This window comes from Piliocolobus tephrosceles, chromosome 10 (genome assembly GCF_002776525.5).
Source record: "Piliocolobus tephrosceles isolate RC106 chromosome 10, ASM277652v3, whole genome shotgun sequence".
Lineage (NCBI taxonomy): Eukaryota > Metazoa > Chordata > Mammalia > Primates > Cercopithecidae > Piliocolobus > Piliocolobus tephrosceles.
The window spans coordinates 116,062,222-116,084,267 of record NC_045443.1 but is presented as its reverse complement, the minus strand read 5'-3'; the positions used below and the strand labels follow the sequence as shown (position 1 = coordinate 116,084,267).

At 44.6% G+C, this 22,046-nt stretch overlaps 2 protein-coding genes across 7 annotated transcripts in view; one reads left to right on the top strand and one right to left on the bottom strand.

Moving 5' to 3' along the window:
• Window positions 1-4,861, bottom strand: part of SUDS3 (SDS3 homolog, SIN3A corepressor complex component) — a 42,789-nt gene extending 37,928 nt beyond the window's left edge. Inside the window, exons 1-2 of the mRNA XM_023204495.1 lie at window positions 4,399-4,861; window positions 1,032-1,101 (exon numbers count right to left, since the gene is read on the bottom strand). Coding sequence (XP_023060263.1) covers window positions 1,032-1,101; window positions 4,399-4,786 — 458 coding nt within the window. The 5' untranslated portion in view covers window positions 4,787-4,861. The remainder of the gene's footprint in view (window positions 1-1,031; window positions 1,102-4,398) is intronic.
• A 3,421-nt stretch (window positions 4,862-8,282) lies between these two features.
• Window positions 8,283-22,046, top strand: part of TAOK3 (TAO kinase 3) — a 226,053-nt gene continuing 212,289 nt past the window's right edge. The window contains exon 1 of one of the 6 annotated variants that reach the window (XM_023204435.2): window positions 8,283-8,577. The gene's annotated coding sequence lies outside the window, so the exon portion shown is untranslated. Of the gene's footprint in view, window positions 8,578-21,091; window positions 21,302-21,647; window positions 21,885-22,046 lie in introns of those variants that run through there. The other 5 variants (XM_023204482.2, XM_023204461.2, XM_023204442.1 and 2 more) reach the window with 5 other exon arrangements.

Sequence of the window (22,046 nt, the reverse complement as noted above, 5' to 3'; positions counted from 1 at the left end):
CACTCCAGCCTGGGCGACTGAGTGACACTCTGTCTCAAAAAAAAATTAAATAAATAAATAACAAATAAATAAATAAATGAGAGTCAGCAGCCCTGCTTTTCAACTGGGGCTTCTCTGAGCTCTCCAGGCTTCCAGCACCTTGTCTAGCACGTTAGTGCAGTGAGTTCACACTCATCTGAGAACCCAGCTGCTTCAAGACACCAATTCTCTTCTCTGTGCATTGGTGTGCCCATTAAAAAAGAAAAAAAAAAAAGGCCAGGCACAGTGGCTCACGCCCGTAATCCCAGCACTTCGGAAGGCCGAGGTGGGTAGATCACGAGCTCAGGAGTGAGAGACCAGCCTGGCCAACGTGGTGAAACCCCGTCTCTACTAAAAATACAAAACTTCGCTGGGCGTCGTAGCATGCGCCTGTAGTCCCAGCTACTCGGGAGGCTGAAGAGGGAGAATCATTTGAGCCTGGAAGGCGGAGGTTGCAGTGAGCCGAGATCCTGCCACTGCACTCCAGTATGGGCGACAGAGCAAGGCTCTGTCTCAAGAAAAAAAAACAGTAAGTGGTAAAAGGTCCTTTTCTGCTGTACAGCCTCATTCCCTCCCCTGTGTCCACTGCCCTCAAGATTCTTTCTAGGGAGTACTCAACAGAGTCTTATAATGCGAAGACTGATTAAATGTAATTAATTTAAAGTGGAGAAATTGCAAATATACATGGTCTTTGGAAGCGCTATGGTCAAAATCATATACACAAGGTCACTACAGATTAAGTATCCCTTATCTGAAATGCTCTGGGATCAGAAGTATTTTGGATTTTTTCAAATTTTAGATTATTTGCAATATACTTACCAGTTGAGCATCCCAAATCCAAAACTCAGAAATCTGAAATAGTGCAATAAGCATTTCCTTTGAGCATCATGCTGGCACTCAGGAAGTTTTAGTTTTGGGAGCATTTGAGATTTCAGATTTGGGATGCTCAACCTATAAAAAGATTTTGTTGTCAATTATATGTTCCAGTAAAGACACAGGCAAATCATACTCACTGTTCCTTCATTTCTACATAGTCTTCTTCATCATGCTTTGCCAGGTCAGTTTCACTAGCATCCTCAGTGTCTGAATAAAGTTAGGAAAGAGGAGCTAGTCAAAATCATAATTCACAGAGCTGGCGTCACCTGACACAGAGTAGGCACTCAATAAACTCCCATAAAATCAATTTCTATTCAATGCAGGCTGGCACAAAGTCATCCATGAAAAACATTACATACAGTTAGCAGGCCATCCCTATCTGCAAACGTGAAACCTGTGGACATGGAAGGCCAATGCAAAGAATTTGAGTATCCTGAGGTTATGATATCCATGAAGTCCCGGAACCAGTCCCCCATGGATATTGAGGGACAGCTGTACTTCAAAAAAGACAAGGCCATTTCCAACTTACGGTCAGATTTATGCAAAAAGCTTGCCTTTACCTGAAATGCAGCCACAGAATAGGGTGTCTCAGACACAGGCAGTTATGGTGAAGGCTGCTACTTCTGCAGAAACAACAATGCTGGCAATTCAAAAAAGGAGATGCGGGCGTAAGATTGGATACTGCAAGCAGTCAAGCCTTACTCACTGCTCCAGAAAAAAACTAATATGTACATTCTCTTTTGATACATACCCAGTTGGAACCTTTCACACATTTTACATCAGGATACATGATTGTCCCTCAGTATCCGTGGGGGAACGGTTCCTGCAACTCCCTTGGATACCAAAATCCTCAGTTGCTCAAGTCTTTGACAAAATGGCACACAGTATTTGCATATAACCTACGCACATCTTCCAGTATACTTTTTTTTTTTTATGAGACACAGTCTCATTCTGTCGCCCAGGCTGGAGTGCAGTGGCACGATCTTGGCTCACTGAAACCTCCACCTTCTGGGTTCAAATGATTCTCCTGCCTCAGCTTCCCAAATAGCTGGGATTACAGGGGTGCACCACCACGCCCAGCTAATCTTTGTATTTTTAGTAGAGATGGAGTTTCACCATGCTGGCCAGGCTGGTCTTGAACTCCTGGCCTCAACTGAACTGCCTGCCTCGGCCTCCCAAAGTGCTGAGATTACAGGCATGAGCCACCATGCCCAGACAACAGTACACTTTAAATCATCTCTAGATTACTTACAATATCCAGGCCAGGCATGGCAGCTCATGCCTGTAATCCCCGCATTTTGGAAGGCCAAAGTGGGTGAATCACCTGAGGCCAGGAGTTCCAGACCATCCTGGCCAATGTGGAGAAACCCCACCTCTACTAAAAACACAAAAGTTAAGGCTAGGTGCATTGGCTCACGCCTGTAATCCCAGCACTTTGGGAGGCCAAAGCAGGTGATTCACCTGAGGTCGGGAGTTTGAGACCAGCCTGACCAACATGGAGAAACCCCCTCTCTACTCAAAATACAAAATTAGCTGGGGGTGGTGGCGCATGCCTGTAATCCCAGCTACTCCCAGCTACTTGAGAGGCCGAGGCAGGAGAATGGTTTGAGCTGAGATCGTGCCATTGCACTCCACCCTGGGCAACAAGAGCGAAACTCCATCTCAAAAAAAAAAAAAAAAAAAAAATGAACAAAACAAACAACAAATAAAGCCACAAAAATTAGCCAGGCATGGTGGCAGGTGCCTGTAATCCCAACGACTCCAGAGGCTGAGGCAGGAGAATTGCTTGAACCCCGGAGATGGAGGTTGCAGTGAACTGAGATTGCGACACTGCACACCAGCCTGAGTGATACAGTGAGACTCCACCTCAAAAAAAAAAAGGTTACTTACAATAGCCAATAAAATGTAAACACTATGTAAGTAGTTGTACACTACACTGTTTAGGAATAACCAAAAAAAGTCTGCACATGTTCAGTACAGATCCTATTTTTTCCGGAATATTTTTGAGCTGCACTTGGTTGAATTCACAGATGCAGAATCCACAGACATGGAGCGCCAACTGTATACAATAAAAAAGGGAATCTGACACAAATATTTTCCAAGTTATAACTAAAGGGAACAAGGAGCAGGCCAGATGCTCAAACGAAAATTGTTTCAAAACATCGTAAACACTGTTCTTAGAACAAGCTAATGGCTGGGGTGTCTACAAATTTTTAACAGCCCCTATACTGGAAGAAAAAAAAACCCTCAATTTTGGCTCCACCGCGCCCCCTCGTGAGGATGAGATGCAGCGCAAGTGCTTCACATTCAAAATCTCTAGTTAAGCCGCGTCTTCGGATGGAGTTAAACCGAAGGCAGTCCTTCAACTTTCTATGTCATGCATATGCAGCTGTCTTTTGTAAGGCTGTTGCAGATCCAATTCCCCACAAACCCTTCTCCCCTCCTTCAGTTAAGAGGCCTTCCCTGAGTTCCTGTCATGGTCAGCCACATTACTTGGCACTCGGGAAATTCAGATGAATAAAACGTATGCACCATTCCAAACAGCTGGTCTAGCTTTTGCTCCACGGCCCGATTTTGTCCCAGAATATTCCACTCACATATAGATCTCTCTTTATCTCCTCTTTCTTCTCCCTTGATCTTTCATATTTCATGACTCTCCTCCTCCTCCATCCCTCTAAAACAGCGTCCTCAAATTATAAAGCTCAGTTTAAAAAGCAAGGCTCTGAGACGCTGTGATGACAGTGTAAAGAGCATGGAACTGAAAACACAACACCTGGGGACCATTAAGCAAATCCCTCCCTCTCTTACCTGTTTCGGGGAGGGGGGCGGGTGGGGAGAACATTTACTGAGTATTTACTGTACCAGGCCAAGTACTTTATGCGCATGTCATTTAATCCCTATACCGACCCTAGGAAGTGCTTTCTAGGTCAGGTGTGGGAATTAAACAGCTCCATTACAGCTAGGTAAATCGAGGCTGGAAAACTTTAGTTTACAAAGCTGAGTTAAGTGACAGAGCCAAATTTAAACCTGTATCTGGCTGGTTCTAGGTCCCTTTCCTTTAACCAACCTGAGTTGTCCTACCTAAAACATAGCTGACAGGCATTTCGGGGGTGAGGAGGGGCAACTTTGGACTCTGATGCTCTCAGACACAAAAAAGGGGGAACTACACTCAGTGCATTCAGTAAATGAGTTTCTCATTCTTACTAGTGAAGATGTGAGGTTCAATCAGAGACGGCTGGGAGGGAGGACGAGGTCTTAAAGGGACCCCCAGCGTGACAACGTCTAAGTCCCCTCTCTCCATCACAGTCGAGTGTAACGCACCCAGGGCTTCCCCGCTACTCCAGCGCGGATGGGAGTAACTTCCCTGAGTCCCGCAACTCCCGGAGGCCCCTCCACGCAGCCCCAGGCCCCAGAGGCCGCCCCGCCCCTCTCCCAAGCAGCCCCCCCCCCTCCCCCAGCGGTCCCACCTCCGCTCCCGGCGGCCAGGAGAGCTGCAGGACTCACCTTCGTCCGACTCGCGGCCCCGACAGCTGCGCTCATCGTCCTCGGCGCTCTCCAGCTCTTCGTCCTCCTCGGGGTAGTACTCGGGGGCCGGCGGCGCTCCAGCCTGGGCCGGAGCCGGGGCCAGCAGCCCCGCGGCACTCATGTCGCCTCTGACCGCAGCTGAGCGTGGCCCAGGGACACCGCGGCCACCCGCCCTCGGTACTCGCCGTCTGCCTAGCAGCGTCCGAGGGAGCCCCCAACTTGAGGAGCGGGAGCCGCGACAGCCGCGGCGACCCCTTCCCGGTCTCCGCCGAGCTCCGCCCCCCGCGCCCGCGCTCGGCAACCGGGGCCTCGCGCCGCAAGCGACTTCCGGGTCGAGAGCTGCCCGACGACAGCCTGACTCCGCCATCCTTGGGGGAGTGGAGATGCCGCTGGACACCCCCGTCGCCACAACCTCAGCCCTTTCATCGCCGTCTTAAAATCCTTAAAGTATAGTGGGGGAGGGGCGGAGCCAGGTTCTCTAGAGTCAGGCAAATCTACGGGCAGGCCCAGCAGCGGTCAGGGCCCCGAGGCTCCCAGGCGACTTCCGGAAACAGCCGCCAGGCGGCGCCTGGAGCTAGAACTAAAGCGGAGATCGTTAGCGACCTAGGGGCGGAAGGTGTGAAGGGCCCTTGGCAGGTGGAGGTGGTCTCTAATCTAAGCAGGGGAACCACGCGAACTGCCCCCTTGTTAGGTCGGAAAACCTAGACATCCAGAGTGTGCGTGATCATGCAGCCTGGCTCCTCCTGTGATTACTTAGAGCTCTTTATTAAGAGCTAAAAGACAAGGATGCTGATATTCCATCCTGAGGACAGCAAAACAGTATTTTCCCAGCCCTTAGGAATCCTTTCTGTTTGTGTAAGGTTTATTCGATAAGATGTTCCCCTGGTTTTACAAACGAGAAACGAGCTGTCGTTTGCCTAAAAAAAAAAATAGCAACGTCCAGTCTGATTTTTTAGACTCGGAGACCCAGGCCCTCTGCGGTACAGCTGCCTTGAATATTAATTTTTTCAAAGGTGCTTTTGCCTAATCCAACAGCTTGCTCTGAGCTCTCAACTGAAGAAGGGGAGAATTTGCCTACCAGAAGTTATTTGGCTAAGCAAGACCTACGTGGAAGCTTAAAAAACAGGAGAGCTGAGTATCTGCAAGAATTAATTTGTGCGATTCCCTCTGAGTAGAAGAGGGACACGGTGTTATAAGTTTTGCTCAACGAATAGATTTAAGGTGTCCCTTTAGGTAAGAGCAGTGTGGTCTAGTTGTGTGTAGCGAGAAAAAAGGATAAGGTTTTTAATGGTTTGTCCAAAGTAGCCCCACTTTTATGTTCCACCCGAGTCTCCGTAGGAAACGCAACCAGTAGTGAAAATGAACACAGATGTGAAAACCAGGGTGGAACCGAATATTCCCATTCTCAGACCTTTTGTGATCAAATTTATCTCTGAATTGGCCCCCATGGACTCCTCTAAAAATGAAACATTATTCCCATCCCATTTATTTTGACATTTATTTACTACCTTGCTTTAATTAAAATCTTGGCTCTATTTGTAAGGGATTTTTTGTCCCAACAAAACTAAAGAATTTCCAGAATGGAATGCTAAGATGTCTTTCCAGGAGTTCCGAGATCTTCTGAAGCGCCTTCTAAATAAGAATCATTCTCAGATCTCACCGTAGGTCTGCCATCTATATTTAAACTAGGATTTCAGAACTGTCTCTTGTCCAAAAGATGAAGTCATTTTCTTTCTTTGTGCTGTTGGAGCACATCTAAATTATTTGCAATCAACTATATTGAGTAACTTGCGTTCCTATCAGTAGCGATAATCATAGTGCAGAAAAAGCAAAGATTTTAGAAATCAAGAGTTCATTGATACAATGAATTTTTAAGTTTATTTCGTTGCTAAATGGTTTCCTTTCAAGAGGCTGAGATTTTTATCATGCTTATGTTTTACTGCTATCTTCTTGACTGCAAACAGCATCTGTAAATGGTCATGCATTTTTTTATATGTAATGAACAGACACAACTGAGCACTTGGGTGATGAAAACTTACCCCATTTTTTCTACCCAGATTGCCAGCTGCAGAACTAAAAAATGCTCTTAAGGTGGACCTACTCAAAAAAATTATCTTGTGGCTTTAGTCTTACCCAACCTTTAGATTTATTTAATATGATTTTGGACAGTCGCTAATCTCCTGTAAAAATCAAGTTCCCTCAAAACGAAGTTTTACCACCTTGAAATCTTTTTCTGTATGCCTTCTCAAAATGGTACTCAGCCACACCGCTCAGCAACTCGACTTGACTTGAAATGAAGTGTTGCCAGCCCCATTTCCACAACTTCTTTGCTTCCAGGCCTTCTCTGCCTACCCTAACACCCAAACTGAAACTTTAAAAGGGGACATCACAATTGGAATGGAGTATGATTCTTTTTTTTTTTTCTTTTGTTTGAAACGGAGTTTTGCTCTTTCGCCCAGGCTGGAGTGAAGTGGCGTCATCTCAACTCAGTGCAACCTCCGCCTCCTGGGTTCAAGTGATTCTCCTGCCTCAGCCTTTGGAGTAGCTGGGATTACAGGCGGGCGCCACCACGCCCCGCTAATTTTTGTAATTTTAGTAGAGACGGGATTTCACCATGTTGGCCAGGCTGGTTTGGAACTCTTGACCTCAGGTGATGAATGGAGTATGATTGTTAAACACTAGAAGAAACATGTATACTGTTTAGATCACAAACACATTTTGTCAGCTGGAGTTAAAAAGTTAACAATCGAGGGTTCTCTGAGAACTAAGGCCCTGTATACATCTGACAAAACTGAGGATCAAAATGTGTTCCTGAAACGAAACAATTTCTTCATAAAATGCTAAATTCTAAAGTCCATAAACTTAGGGTGTTAAGAGTAAGGAAAGCAGTTTTCTGTTTCCGGTGTTGATCAGCGTATCCAGTTTCACAAAAATAACACAAATGGGTCTTAGTAGCATGATGCACTTTCACCCCTGGCAGGCACTATCCTTTAGCGTGGATCAAGAGGAGTCTCTGATTATCACATATTACACTTGGGTCAAAGCTCGTTATCCTTTGGCCACTCGTTCACATAAAATCATTAAAACCTGTGGCCCTGGAAAAAGGTTATATTGAATAGGTTTGCTGAAACCTTGTTAAGTTAATAATGGGGTTCCCCTACCAGTCTTCCTACTGTCATAAAAACCTACAAACTGAAAATTTCTAAAGCTTTGTTCTTGCACCTACCAAAATGTGCCCTGCATTGAACGCTTAGTTAGGCAAAGTATGCTCCCAGTACTGTGTAGAGATTTTTTCCCCCCAACGGTACCAAACTGACGGCTGCTGAACTCAATGCAAGGAGAAGCAACTCCCTTGCAAGAGATTTTAAAAAGAAATGGTTTAAATCCAGGAAATTTTTACAAATCCTGGGCAAATAAATGCTATATTAGTTCATGGCAGAATTACTAAGAAAGCTGTGCAAGGTCTAGCGAGAGACTGGGGTCCTCCCCAAAGGCTTTAACATGGTGGTCCCTGGGAATCTCCCAAGAAAAGTAAAGGCGTGGGGAGAAGCGCCATGAACTTTGACCCGAGAGTAGCACAAACAAGACTGACCGCACCCCAGGCGGGCCCGTGGGTTACTAAAGTTGCAAGGTCTTCCGCGTCTGAGGAGACCCCGCCCTGCCCTGTCCCGCCCACCGACAACTCCGCCAATCCTCGGGCTCCATCGACCGCTCGGCTTCCCAGGCTCTATCAATCAAATACCTATATACGGCCCCGGCCCTGTGCCCCGCGATCAGGGAAGGTCAGTAGATTGCCTATTGGAGCTGAGCTGGGGGCGTGTCCGGAGACAGGGGGCGGGCGGACTGAGACGGTGGGGCGGGGCGTGCTCGGCGCAGTCGGGTGCGATTGGCCACCCCTGGCAGGAGCCGCACCTCGGACAGCAGCAGCGGCGGCCGCGGGAGGGTCCGTGTGGCGCCGGGCGGCGGGGTCCTGCGTGTAGAGTGGGGCGCAACGCGGAGATCGCGAGCAGAGGCTCTGCACAGCCTGATCCGGCACTCAGCGACCGGACCCAAGGATCCGCCGGGGAACAAGCCACAGGAGACCGACTCAGGAACAAGTGTGGGAGAGGAAGCGGCGGCGGCGGCGCCGGGCCCGGGGGTGGTGACAGCAGGTCTGAGGTGAGAGCACCGGGGCGCCGGGCGGTGACAGTGGGAGCCGAAGCGGCGGGACCCCAGGCGGAGTGAGGGCGCCGGGGACCCGAGTGAGGGGAGTTCCGGGAGCGGGCTCGACAGTGCAAACTGTGGAGAGGAGACCCCGGGAGGGACCGGGACTGCGGGTGAGGAGAGGGGACTCCGAGAGGTACCGAGGCAGTGGCTTTGAGTGGAGAGGACTCCGAGAGGATCCAAGACTGAAAGTCTGAGGGGAGAGGTACCCAAGAGGGGCCGGGACAGTGCGCGTGAGAGGAGGGGACCCGGAGAGGGGCTGGGGTAGCAGGGTGAGGGGTGGGTGCCTCAGGAGGCACTAGGATAGGGGAATGAGGGGAGGGGTCCCCCGAGGGACCAGGTCCCGGAAAGGGTCCGGGACAGCCCGGAGAGGGGAAGGGTCCTCGAGAGGAGCCGGCACTGAGAGTCTGAGAGATGGGGACCCCGAGAAGGGCTGGGACAGCACTCGGGGAGAGGAGACCCTGAGTTGAAGGGAGGGGACCCAGAGAGGAGCCGGGACAGAGTGAAGACAGGGGACCGATCAGGGGATGTGAAGACAGGGGACCCCCCCCAAGAGGGCTTAGAACAGAGTTGAAAAGACCCCAGGAAAGGCCAGTACAGCGGGAGAAGAGGAGGGGTCCCGGAGAGGGGCTGGGCTGGGACAGCGGAGCTGAGAGCAGGACGCCCCGAGAGAGGTAGGGACAGCGGATGTGAGCAGGGAGACCCCGAGAGGGGCCAGGACGGCGGGGTAAGAGGAGGGGACCCCCAGAGGGCATGGGACAGCGCATGCGAGCGTGGGACCCCGAGAGGGGCTTTGAGCGTCGGTTGCAGGCGCGGACCCCGAGGGAGGAGCGGTGCGCCAGGGCCGTGGGTCGGGCCCCCAGTCAGCACAGCGGTGACCCGGCGTGAGCAGCGAGGGAGCAGGCGGGGGGTCGCGCCCGCTAAGTTGCTGGAGCCCCCCAGGAACCGCCGCGGCGGGGAGCCTGGGTCGCGGTCGCGGCGTCGAGCGAGCAGGAGCCGGCGGCAGCGCAGACGAGTGGAGCGGGGAGGTGCTCCCAGGGTCTGGCATCAGCGACCTCCCTGAGGGTGGAGAGTGAGCCCCCAGGACTCCGGGGGGACTCTGGAGCCGGATTATGTAATGAAACATCTCCGAAGTGGAATGCACGGGCTGGAGGAGATGGAGGGGCTGGTGGGGCTGGCCGCAGGACAAAGATCTTGGAATGATCAAGAGACCTGCGCGGCCTTACCTCTTCTCACTGGCCCGCTGGCTTCGCATTCGTTCCTTAGAGTTTGATATGGATGCTTTGAAAGCGAGGGGCTTCCTGATCTTAATGAAAAGGTCAGGTGAAAAGTTGGAAGGGGCTTCTTCAAACCTCCCCCACTTCCCCCACCGCAAGAAGTTGAAAGGGACTGGGATCCTTTTGGAGACCCGTGTTTTAGATGAATGAGAATGTTTCTTTGATAGACCACTGTGTTTTCCTGGACTACTGGTTTTTCATTTTAGCTCAAGAAGCTAAGAAACTTTTTCAGATTTGGCAGCATATCAGTATCAATGTTTATTTACAATGTAGATTTAAAGGAACTATACTAGTTTTGGAATCCGGACTGTTTAGCTTTGATCTGTTGGAGATAGTTGGAAGGTCAAACTAAATTTTCAAAAGAGGTTTCGGAGTCACATAACTAAGAGCTCTTTCCAATTAGATTTCTTATCCTAAAAGCTGCCAGGATTGAGCTTTAGGCGTAATTCCAGGACAAGCTAAGGAGAGAGATAAACCTATTTAAACCAGACACCGTGTGTCCTGGTGGGAGGCAAGTGTGTGTCTATTAAAAGGCTGAAACAAATAGTGGAAAGCAATAGGGGGTGGGAGGTAAGGGACAGCCTCCTACTCTGAGTGATGTGAAAATTAAACTAATGATCAGGCTACTCGTTCACAGTACTTAGGATACGTTAATACTGCCCTACCTACTTTTCAAACTCAAATGCACATGCTTTGTTATGGTTGTACCAGCAGTTTTGTATTTGAATTTTTAAAACCTCCTTTTCAATGTTTGTAGATTGTGTCTCCTCACCTCTTCTCTTGGACTGGGTTCATTTTTATAGACGCAGACATCGAAAATGATGGTTTCAGGAAAATAGTGAGGAATATAATTATTATATAATGTCGGTTATTTAGATATTGCCTTTGTTTCAGGTTTAGAATATGTTTTATTAGAAGTCTTTTGCCAATGTTCCATATGGGCAGTTTCAACTAAGAGGAATAAAGGAATGTTGTATTATTTTCTGAAGATATAATGTAGATGCCTTACATATAACTGCTATGTAAATCCAAGACAAAAATTACTGAAGTTATTTGTATCAGAGTGATAATAAGTAGAGGAGATGCAGTGTTTAGGGATTTTATTTGACATTATCTGATACAGAGCCATTCTTATGTGGCTTCAGAGATTGTGGAGCTTGATGTGGTTATGAAAATTCCACTAACATGGCCAGGCACAGTGGCTGACACCTGTGATTACAAATACCAGCACTTTGGGAGGCCGAGGCAGGCGGATCACAAGGTAAGGAGATGGAGACCATCTTGGCCAACATGGTGACACCCCATCTCTACTAAAATACAAAAAATTAGACGGCCATGGTGGTGTGTGCCTGTAGTCCCAGCTACTTGGGAGGCTGAGGCAGAGGAATCTCTTGAACCCAGGAGTCAGAGCTTGCAGTGAGTCAAGATCGCGCCACTGCACTCCAGCCTGGCGACAGAGCAAGACTCCGTCTCAAAAAGAAAAAAAGAAAATTCCACTAACTAGAAGTCCTCTCCTGAGTTACAGAAATTATACAGATGAGAGGAACAACAACAGCAAATACAGATTTAAAATATGAGACACTATATTTAAGATGTATTGAGTGTAATTTTTTTACATTAAATTTATTTTTCCAGAATGCTAGGTTGAAGTCAAGTAAAAATAAGGTCAGTTAACTCAAAAAGGTATTTAGAACAGGCATATATTCATTTTGCAATGCATACAATGTATGAAATGGTCTATGGAAGGATTGAGAATCTTAACACCAATAATTCTACAAAGTAATGGAAATATTTGAACAGATGCACTGTCACCATATTTCTTAGCACATTTCTGACTGGTACAAATGGTCGTTTCTTAAGACAAAACATTCAATTTATTTCCTTGCAAGAAAAGAAAGTGCTCCGATACTCCCCTAAGTGATGACTAAAGCAGTCATTTCAACCACATGACGTTATGGTATTGATCCAGAGACGTTAAAGAGAGATTCTTTGCAGTAGAAGTTTTAGTGATAGTAAAGGCCTGTAATAACTACATTCCCTGGGGGTTATAAGAGTAGGGATTCTGTGAAAATTGTTTTCATTTGTTTCAAAAAACTAAAACTATACTACGAGAAGCTATAAATATATGAAATCATTATACCTTTACTTATTTATTAATTTATTTGAGACAGGGTGTAGCTCTCTGTCACCCAGGTTGGAGTGCAGTGACAGGATGTCCTCTCCCTGCAGCCTCTGCCTCCCAAGATCAAGCGATCCTCTTGCCTCAGCCTCCTGAGTAGCTGGGACCACAGGCAAATACCATCACGCCTGGCTTTTTTTTTCTTCTTCTTCTTCTTTTTTTCTTTTTTTTGTATTTTTAGTAGAGATGGGGTTTCACAACATTGCCCAGGACGGTTTCAAACTCCTGAGTTCAAGTGATCCACCCGCCTCCACCTCCCAAAATGCTGGGATTACAGGCATAAGCCCATTATGCCCAGCCCCTTTGTTCATTTAAACTTTTTATTTTCTTTTTATTTCATTTTATTTTATCTTATTTATTTATTTATTTATTTATTTATTTATTTATTTATTTGAGACAGAGTCTCGCTCTGTCACCCAGGTTGGAGTGCAGGGGCACGATTTCGGCTCACTGCAACCTCCGCCTCCCAGATTCAAGCGATTCTCCTGCCTCAGCCTCCCAAGTAGCTAGGATTACAGGTGCCCGCCACCACGCACGGCTAATGTTTGTATATTTAGTAGAGACGGGTTTTCACCACGTTGGCCAGGCTGGTCTAGAACTCCTGACCTCAAATGATCCACCCACCTCGGCTTCCCAAAGTGCTGGGATTACAGGCACGAGCCAACGCGCCCAGACATGTTATTTTTTTAATAGAAAATAGGCCAGGCACGGTGGCTTACGCCTGTAATCCCACCACCTTGGGAGGCCAAGGCGGATGAATCACCTGAAGTCAGATGCATCACCTGAAGTCAGGAATTCGGGACTAGCCTAACCAACAAGGTGAAAACCCGTCTGTACTAAACATACAAACATTAGCTGGGTGTGGTGGCGCGCCTGTAATCCTAGCTACTCCGGAGACTGAGGCAGGAGCATCGCTTGAATCCGGGAGGCGGCGCTTGCAGTGAGCTGAAATAGCGCCTTCTCACTCCAGCCTGGGCGACACAGCTAGACTCCCTCTCAAAATATAATAATAAAAGACATTAAGATGGAGCCTTACAGTTCCATATGAAGGCTTACAGCAACCACACATTGCAAGTTCTTTTTAATTCTCAAACTGTTTTCAGTCTTTGTTTAGCAGGATGCAAATACTGCCCAGTATATACAATAACACATTTTACACTTTCTATACTACTGGAGTCATATACAGGCAAACTATTGTAATCTTAGAGACTACCTTGAGATCTAATTTGGTGTAATGTTTAAGCCAACCTGAATAAACATTCTCATTGCCTGCCAGTATTCACATTTGTTGATATCAGTAGCATAGGGGAATAGATGAAAACTGTTGGTACTTTTTTAAAAAATAGATTCTTAGTTAAATGCCTCTTTTTTAAAAATAATTTTTTCCCTAGTTTTCATTTCTTCCCTCGCTGCGCCCCCCACCCCACCCCCCCAAAAAAAAGACAGAAGGGAGAGCGAGAGGGAGGATTTTGTGACTCTCCGAAAAAAGACGACTTTTCAGTAATGGAGAGTTTTTGAATTCTTACTTTTAAGTTGTGGGATATTATAAGATTGCATATCAGCATAGGGAATTTAATTTGTGGCAATTTAGCTTTATCACCCATTTAATTGGTCGCTTTATTATTTGTAAGCTGTATTAAAAGTTTTTTTACTGTTTCTTAGGCTCAGCTAAGTAAAAGAAACATAAGTGATATTATCTATACACCTCTAATTATACATTAGTTATGTTGAATTTATGGGCCAAAGTGATCTCCCTCATTTCCAAGGTACAAGCACCAAATTAAAGAAAATAAAATATTTCAAATTTGTGTAATAACTGATAGAATTTAATTGATCAATTTTGTTCCAGACATATGTTGTTAAAGTTACCTGCTTTATAAATCAACTTAATATTTTTTTTTCCTGTCTGACTTGAGCTTTGTTAGGGATATTGAAGTATATTTAAAATCTTTCTAAGTTATTTCTACTTTTCTAGTTAAAGGGCTAATTCCCTGGCAAACAGAATGACTTAGGGGCCAATTTCTTTATTTGTTATCGGAAATTAGTCTCCTAACCATTTGTCAGCCTGTCTCACAAATACACATTTTTAATCCCTAGAGTGTGTGAGAAAAGGAAGACGGCCCGGAATAAACATTTTTTTGTTGTTGTTTTCGAGACAGCCACACTCTGTCGCCCAGACGAGTTCAGTGGCGCCATCTCGGCTTACTGCAACCTCCACCTCTCTCATAGCTGGGATTACAGGCACCCACCACCTCACCTAGATAATTTTGGTAATTTTAGTAGAGATGGGGGTTTCACCGTGTTGGTCAGGCTGGTCTCAAACTGCTGGCCTCAAGTGATCCGCCCACCTCCGCCTCCCAGAGTGCTGGGACTACCAGCGTGAGCCACCTTACCTGGCCTAGAGTAAACATTTTATACTTAGAAAAACCTAGTTCCATTAAACAAAGAGGTGTGGTCCACGTGACTTTATTTAACTCCTAGCAATAGGAATTGACATGCTGGAGTCTAGTGTTCTGGGCCCTTTCACTTCACCTCTGGCCTCAGTGAAATGATGGGTGGTGAAATCAACCTCACATTGTATACTTGATATTAATATTGTAGTCAGTTATCAAAGTACTCATTGAACGGATCAATTTTACTTTCTTCCACTATTTTTGAGTGTCAATAAGAGAACCTTTTATTTCCGGTCAAACAGGGACGCTGTGCAGTACATATTTAATTTTACGTGTTTCACTTTCTAATATTGGCTTATGTCCATGGCAATCAAGGCTATGACAATTCAAATATACTTTATTTACCCATTACAATAGATGGCACTAATCAAGACAGGATGCTTTCTTAAATACACTAATAATTAGTCTTGGCAGTAGACACACTAAACAGAATCATAGTTCATGGCCAATTTTCTCTATTTTTTTTTTTTTTTTTTTTTTTCAGATCGAGTCTCACTCTTTTGCCCAGGCGGGAGTGCAGTGGTACGATCTTGGCTCACTGTAACTTCCACCTCGTGGGTTCAAGCATTTGTCCTGCCTCAGCCTCCAGAGTAACTGGGATTACAGGCGCCAACTACCACGCCCGGCTAATTTTTGTACTTTCAGTAGAGACGGGGTTTCGCCATGTTGGCTAGGCTGGTCTGGAACTCCTGACCTCAGGTGATCGCCCGCCTCAGCCTCCCAAAGTGCTGGGATTACAGGTGTGAGCCACTGTGCCCAGCCCATGGCCAATTTTCTATTCTGTTCTGAACATTAGCTTTTAGTTTCAGGGTGTGTATGTGTAAATACACAAATACTTTCAAAACCATATACATACAGTTTTTAAATGACCTAGGTCAAGATTTAATAGCCGAGATTTAAAATTATAGTAACTTGCCTCCATCGTCTCTTGGCAAAATTCTCTTCTGTTGTTTTATACCAGTTTCCTGTTTCCGCATGTTATTTACTAGCTTGTGAGGACAGAGATGGATTTTATTCATCTTTGCATCCCCCATGCTAAGTATAGTACGAAGCACAGGGTATGAAGGATGCTCAGTCAATGGGAATTGCGTGAATTAATGAATGATCAGCAAACTAGTAGGTTATATTTATGTCCACACTTTGTTTCTTATCCTCATTGAGAGCTATTTAAAATACGTATATCTAAAAGGTATTAAAGAGACAATGGGCACACCTGTAATCCCAGCACTTTGGGAGACTAATGCGAGACGATTGCTTGAGCCCAGGAGTTCAAGACCAGCCTGGGCAACACAGTGGAAATCCTCTCCCAATCCCCAACCCCCATTCCGTCTCTACAAAAAGTACAAAAATTAGCTGGGCATGGCATTGCGTGCCTCTAATCCCAGCTCCTCAGGAGGCTGAGGTGGGAGGATCACTTGAACCTGGGAGATGGAGGTTGCATGAGCCATGATCACCCCACTGCATTCCAGCCTGGGTGATAGAGCAAGACCCTGTCTAAAAATAAAATAAAGAGAGAGAGATAATGATTCCTTTGGAATGTAAGAATAAATGTTAGCATTATTCATCTGCTACATAAAAAACAGCAAGAGACAGTGGAAGGAGAGAGGGCCTTAGACTGGGAAAGATCTGGGCAGCTAAAGATTTTGGCTCCATTACTATGTCTGCTGCCTGACCCTGGGCAGTTACTTAAGTCTTCATTAAAGCTCTCAGTTCTCTCAACTGTAAAATAAGAATCCATACCTCTCGGGATCTGTGAAAAGAATAAATGAAGTGATTTTTTTAAAGTGCCAAGCACAGTGACACATAGGAAGTGCTTAATGGTAGCTGTTTATTGTGTTTGTGAAATAGAGTCTTGCTCTGTCACCCAGGCTGGAGTGCAGTGGTGTGATCTTGGCTCACTGTAATATCCGCCTCCCAGGTTCAAGCAGTTCTCCTGCCTCAGCCTCTGGAGTAGCTGCGATTATAGGCACCCGCCACCACGCCTGGCTAATTTTTGTATTTTTAGTAGGAGAGTTTCACCATGTTGGCCAGGCTGGTCTCAAACTCCTGGGCTCAAGCGATCCTCCTGCCTCGGCCTCCCAAAGTGCCAGGATTACAGGCATGAGCCACTGTGCTTGGCCTCTTTATTATTTTAATCACTTGAAACAATTTCATATTGTGTATGTGTGTGTTCTATTCCTACTATCTAATCATTTGCTGAATCTCATAGCTGGCTCCTGACTTTTTTCAAAAAGAATAATTAATAGATTCATACATAAGAAAATTGAAACTCAGAAAGGATAAATGACTTCCAAAGGTCACAGAGACAAGGTAAGGACAGCCGTGACAATTTTCCAGTCTCCTTTTCATTTTCATTCTTCCTAAATACACTGTTACTCTCTTATTCTCCCTAAAGTATGGCTCTGATTTTGACACTCACATTTTCAAAACCTTTAGTAATTCCCCATGACCTACCAAACTCAGTACAGATTTATAAACTTGTTTTTTGTTTGTTTGTTTTTTGAGACGAAATTTTGCTCTTGTTGCCCAGGCTGGAGTGCAATGGCGCGATCTCGGCTCACTGCATCCTCTGCCTCCCAGGTTCAAGTAATTCTCCTGCCTCAGCCTCCCGAGTAACTGGGATTACAGGCATGCATCACCACACCCAGCTGATTTTGTATTTTTAGTAGAGACAGGGTTTCTCCACGTTGGTCAGGCTGGTCTCAAACTCCCGACCTCGGGTGATCTGTCCATCTCGGCCTCCCAAAGTGTTGAGATTACAGGCGTGAGCCACCGCACCCAGCCTATAAACCTGTTTTTAGGCTCCTATCAGCCTGTTTCTGTCTGTCTGTCTCTCTCTCTCTCTCCCTCTCACACACACACACACACACACACACACACAGTGCCTTGACCAGACTGGTCTTATTAGCCAAGTGCTTACTGATGTGCCCCATTCAGGATTTTGTTCCATTTCTTTTGCCTAGTATGCCTTCTGTTCCTCATTTTCCAGAACCACCTCTAATGCCGTCTTTCACGAATCCTTCTCTGCTTATCCTCCTTGCTACTCTCTCCTTTGAATTCCCTAAGTACTTGATTTGTACTTTTTCTTATTATATAATATTCTCTCTAATACTAAATTATAGGATCCTTCTTAGATGTCCATGTTCTTAATTTTAAAAGGACGGTGTTTTATACATCTAACCTAGTGTCTTGCAACTAGTATCTTGTCAAATTGTATGAAATTTAAATACTTTAGGTTCAAAATAATATTTAAATATAATTATACATACAATTCTGTGTTCTATTATAAGATATAATTATTGCTGCCAGTGGAGATAATGTGGATTCCTAGAGAAGAATTCACTTGTGATCCTGACAGTTGGTGAATTTGATGCCATTGGTAACAAGCATATGGAAACTTGTATGTTTGTTTTTAACATTGATAATATTCTCTAAAGTGGCCTTTGACTCAGTGTTTCATATTTGTTATTTTGTTTCCTTAAGTGGTATTTTTATCAGATTGGTATTTGGAAGTTTGTTTTCCTGTCTCTTTCTTTCTTTTTTTATTTGATACGGAGTCTTTCTCTGTTACCCAGGCTGGAGTGCAGTGGCGCAATTCGGCTCACTGCCACCTCTGCCTCCCGGGTTCAAGCAATTCTCCTGCCTCAGCTTCCCAAGTAGCTGGGATAACAGGCACATGCCACTACACCCAGCTAGTGTTTTGTATTTTTAGTAGAGATGGGGTTTTGCCATGTTGGGCAGGCTGGTCTCGAACTCCTAACCTCAGGTGATCCATCCACCTTGGCATTCCAAAGTGCTGGGATTATAGGCATGAGCCGCCACACACCTGGCCTGTTTTCATTTCTCTAGCTATTAGCAACAATTGAAATAAGACTGTCATTTTCAACAGAAGGTAGATGTTCACTTGAGTCAGAGGTAGAGCCTGGGAGAGGGAGGCTTAGCACTCTGGTCTTCCAAAGCAATTTTTCTTACTGTGTGATCTCGGCAATTTGCAACTATGAACAAATAAACTTATTGTTCCATCTTTCCTATGGTATCCTTCTCATAGCACTTGCCATCTTCTCACATGCCAGATATTTTGCTTGTTTGTCTTATATTCCTACGTGCAAACTTGTCCAACCCGTAGCCCGCAGGCTGCATGCACTCCAGGATGGCTTTCAATGGGGCACAACACAAATTTGCAAACTTTCTTAAAACATTATGAGATTTATGTGAGATTTATGCACAGACTTTTTTTTTTTTAAGCCCATCAGCTATTGTTAGTATTGGTGTATTTTATGTGTGGCCCAAGGCAATTCTTCATCTTCCAATGTGGCCCAGGGAAGCCAAAAGATGGGACACCCCTAAATTTTAGGGTCTATGAAAGCGAGGGTTTTTGTTTTATTAATTGCTATATCTCCAACTCATAGAACAGTGCCTAGCAGTTAGCAGTTGCACATTAAATATTTCTTGACTGACTAAATAGAGAAATTTGGCTTTGAGAGTTCCTCCGATTTGTTGGCTAAAAAGGTTTCGTTATTTTAAAAATAAGGAAGTCTCCAGACTGCTTTCCACAGTGGCTGGACTAATTTCCATTCGCAGCATCAATGCATAAGCAGGCCCTTTTCGCTGAAGCCTCACCGGCATGTTTATTATTACTATTATTATTATTATTATTTATTAATAGTTTGAAAAACTACCTTTTGATGACTATGCTCACTACCTGGGTGATGGGATCCATACCCCAAACCTCAGCATCATGCAATATTCCCATGTAACAAACCTGTACATGTACCCCCTGTATCTAAATAAAAGTTGAAATTAAAAAAAAATAATAAGGAAATAAAATCCTAGCCAGGTGCAGTGGCTCACACCTGTAATCCCACCATTTTGGGAGGCTGAGGCAGGTAGATCACTTGAGGTCAGGAGTTCAAGACCAGCCTGGCCAACATGGTGAAACTCCCGTCTCTACTAAAAATACAAAACTTAGCTGGATGTGGTGGTGCACGCCTGTAATCCCAGCTACTTAGAGGCTGAGGCATGAGAATCGCTTGAACCCGGGAGGCAGAGGTTACAGTGATCCAAGATTGTGTCACTGCACTCCAGCCTGGGTGACAGAGGGAGACTCCGTCTCAAAAAAAAAAAAAAAAATTCTAAGGAAGTAAATGATAGTTCGGAAGAATAGTCTTCATCTGCAAACTCTGCTTTCGGGGTTTTACATTTGTCTTGGAGCAGCCTTGAATTTACTATATTTTTATTTCATTGAATACAAATGCAAGCCATTCCTACCACCACACCATACATCCAAGATGACTGTATCTCATTCTGGCTAAAACCTAAGAAAACTGTTTACTGTAATGAAGTCTAGTGGAAGCTTGATGACATGGCTTTCAGGCATTAAAGTCAATAAGATCAAAATAATAATAAAATTCAGTACAGGGGCATTATCCCTTGATAAGAAAACTTCACTTGTTTTGCTTAGATGCTGATATTGACCCTGAAAATTGGTGAAATCAAGCTTCTGATGTTAATTTAGGGTTGTTATCAGTTTTCTGCATGTACATGTAATTGGGTTTGAAATGTGTTTTAAGCCTGAATTAAAAGAACTTAGTCACTGATGACTCATAGTGAGAAGTTTTTCCTTTTCCCCGCTGGAACATATGCTTTTACCTCCAACATGCCCTTTTACAAACAATTAAAACATAAAGAATGCTACTTTTGTGTGACAATTTCTGGAAAAGTTCCGTTTAGGTTTAAAGTGGTGATCACTTATTACAATGCTTCTTAGTAACTACGCTAACTACAATTAAGTTTCCAAATTTCCATACAAATTTCTTAGTCTCTGCCTTTATGGAAGTTTCCTCATTATATATGAAATCCTCAGAAAGTATACACTAGATAGTATATGGATGACCACAGGGACTTTATTTTGTTCATTATTGTATTCCTACCTAGTGCCTAGAACAGTACCCTGCACATAGAAGCCAATTAGTACATATTTGTTGAATGAAATCACATAATTTTTTTTTTTTGAGACAGAGTCTAGCTCTGTCACCCAGGCTGGAGTGCAGTTGTGCGATCCTGGCTCACTGCAGCCTCCGCCTCCCGGGTTCAAGTGATTCTCCTGCCTCAGCCTCCCGAGTACCTGGGATTACAGGCGCCTGCCACCATGCCCAGCCATTTTTGTATTTTTAGTAAAGATGGGGTTTCACCATGTTGGCCAGGCTGGTGTCAAACTCCTGACCTCAAGTGATCCACCTGCCTCGGCCTCCCAAGGTGCTGGGATTACAGGTGTGAGCCACTGCGTCCAGCCCCATGCATTCTTAATAATCGTGCATCTTAGAAAAATAATGAAAGTCTTGAAATCAATTTTCTCCAGCTTTTTTGAATTAGGTAATCATCAATTCACAATCAGTCTAGTTTGGGTGTCTCTCGGTATCAGCCCAAGGTAGTTCTGTTCGAATAGTTCCTAGCATTGCTTGTGCCAATCTTAAATCTCCTTTAGTGGATCTCTTACTAAAGGAAGGGTGAATTGCCGCCACCCATAGGCACTTGCACCTGTGGGAACCAATGGGCGTTGTAACAGGAAATACTTCAGCTTGCAATACTGATAGTAATGTGTGGCACCCAGGTCACGCTGTTTTTATCTGCAGTTCCTTTTTAGTATTGTACAAAGTTTCTTGATGATTTTTTAATACATAAGTTTAAAAGAGAATTAACTTTCAATCTGCAAATTAAAATGAGAATGGTTGCCTTTTCTTCATTATCAAGAAATGGTGAGTTGTCCTCCTGTAAGTAAATTGGTTCTTTTCTTTCTAATATTGTATTCCATGAAACCTTACTCTGGTATGCAGGGAGAGTGGAGGGTGCCTAAGTTGTAAAATAATTAAAACTTAAGCTGATATAATTATCAATAATAGTAACCAGTTCTGATATCTACTTGATACCATAACGGTGAGCATTGATAGACTTTCATATATTTTTTTACATAAGATTAGCTTGAGCAAGTTTTCCTCTTTTGTAGGTACTGGGGGGAAATTGTGGAAAAATTTTTAGAGAGTTCTTTCTAAAATGTCGAAATGCAAAGCTGTATAAATTGCTGTTGACGTTAGCTGTCTGACCAGGAAGTACTCTCTTTAAGCCTCACTTATAAAACTAAGTGTCTGTAATAACTTCCTTTCTCGGGATGAAGGTGCTGATAGCCTGGGGTGTTCTTATAACTTAAGTTCAGTTTTTCCTGTGAGGAAGAGGCAGTTTCTTAAATGAAGCCATGTCTGGGGAAATCGTATTGATTGTTGTAGCTAAATACGGAATTTGTAAAGTCTTAATATGTTGAACTGAAAATATAGGACATGCATTTGAGATCTACTGTGAGTAAGTGTCATTGGTATTTTATTTTACATTTAATGTTTTATTTTAAATATGGTTTGTGTCTAAACACTGTTAAAAAATGAGTAAACTCTGTTGAATTTCATGTGAAATATTTATGGCCTTAGCTCAAAATCCAGCTGAGAGTAATCAACCTCAAAAGTCATT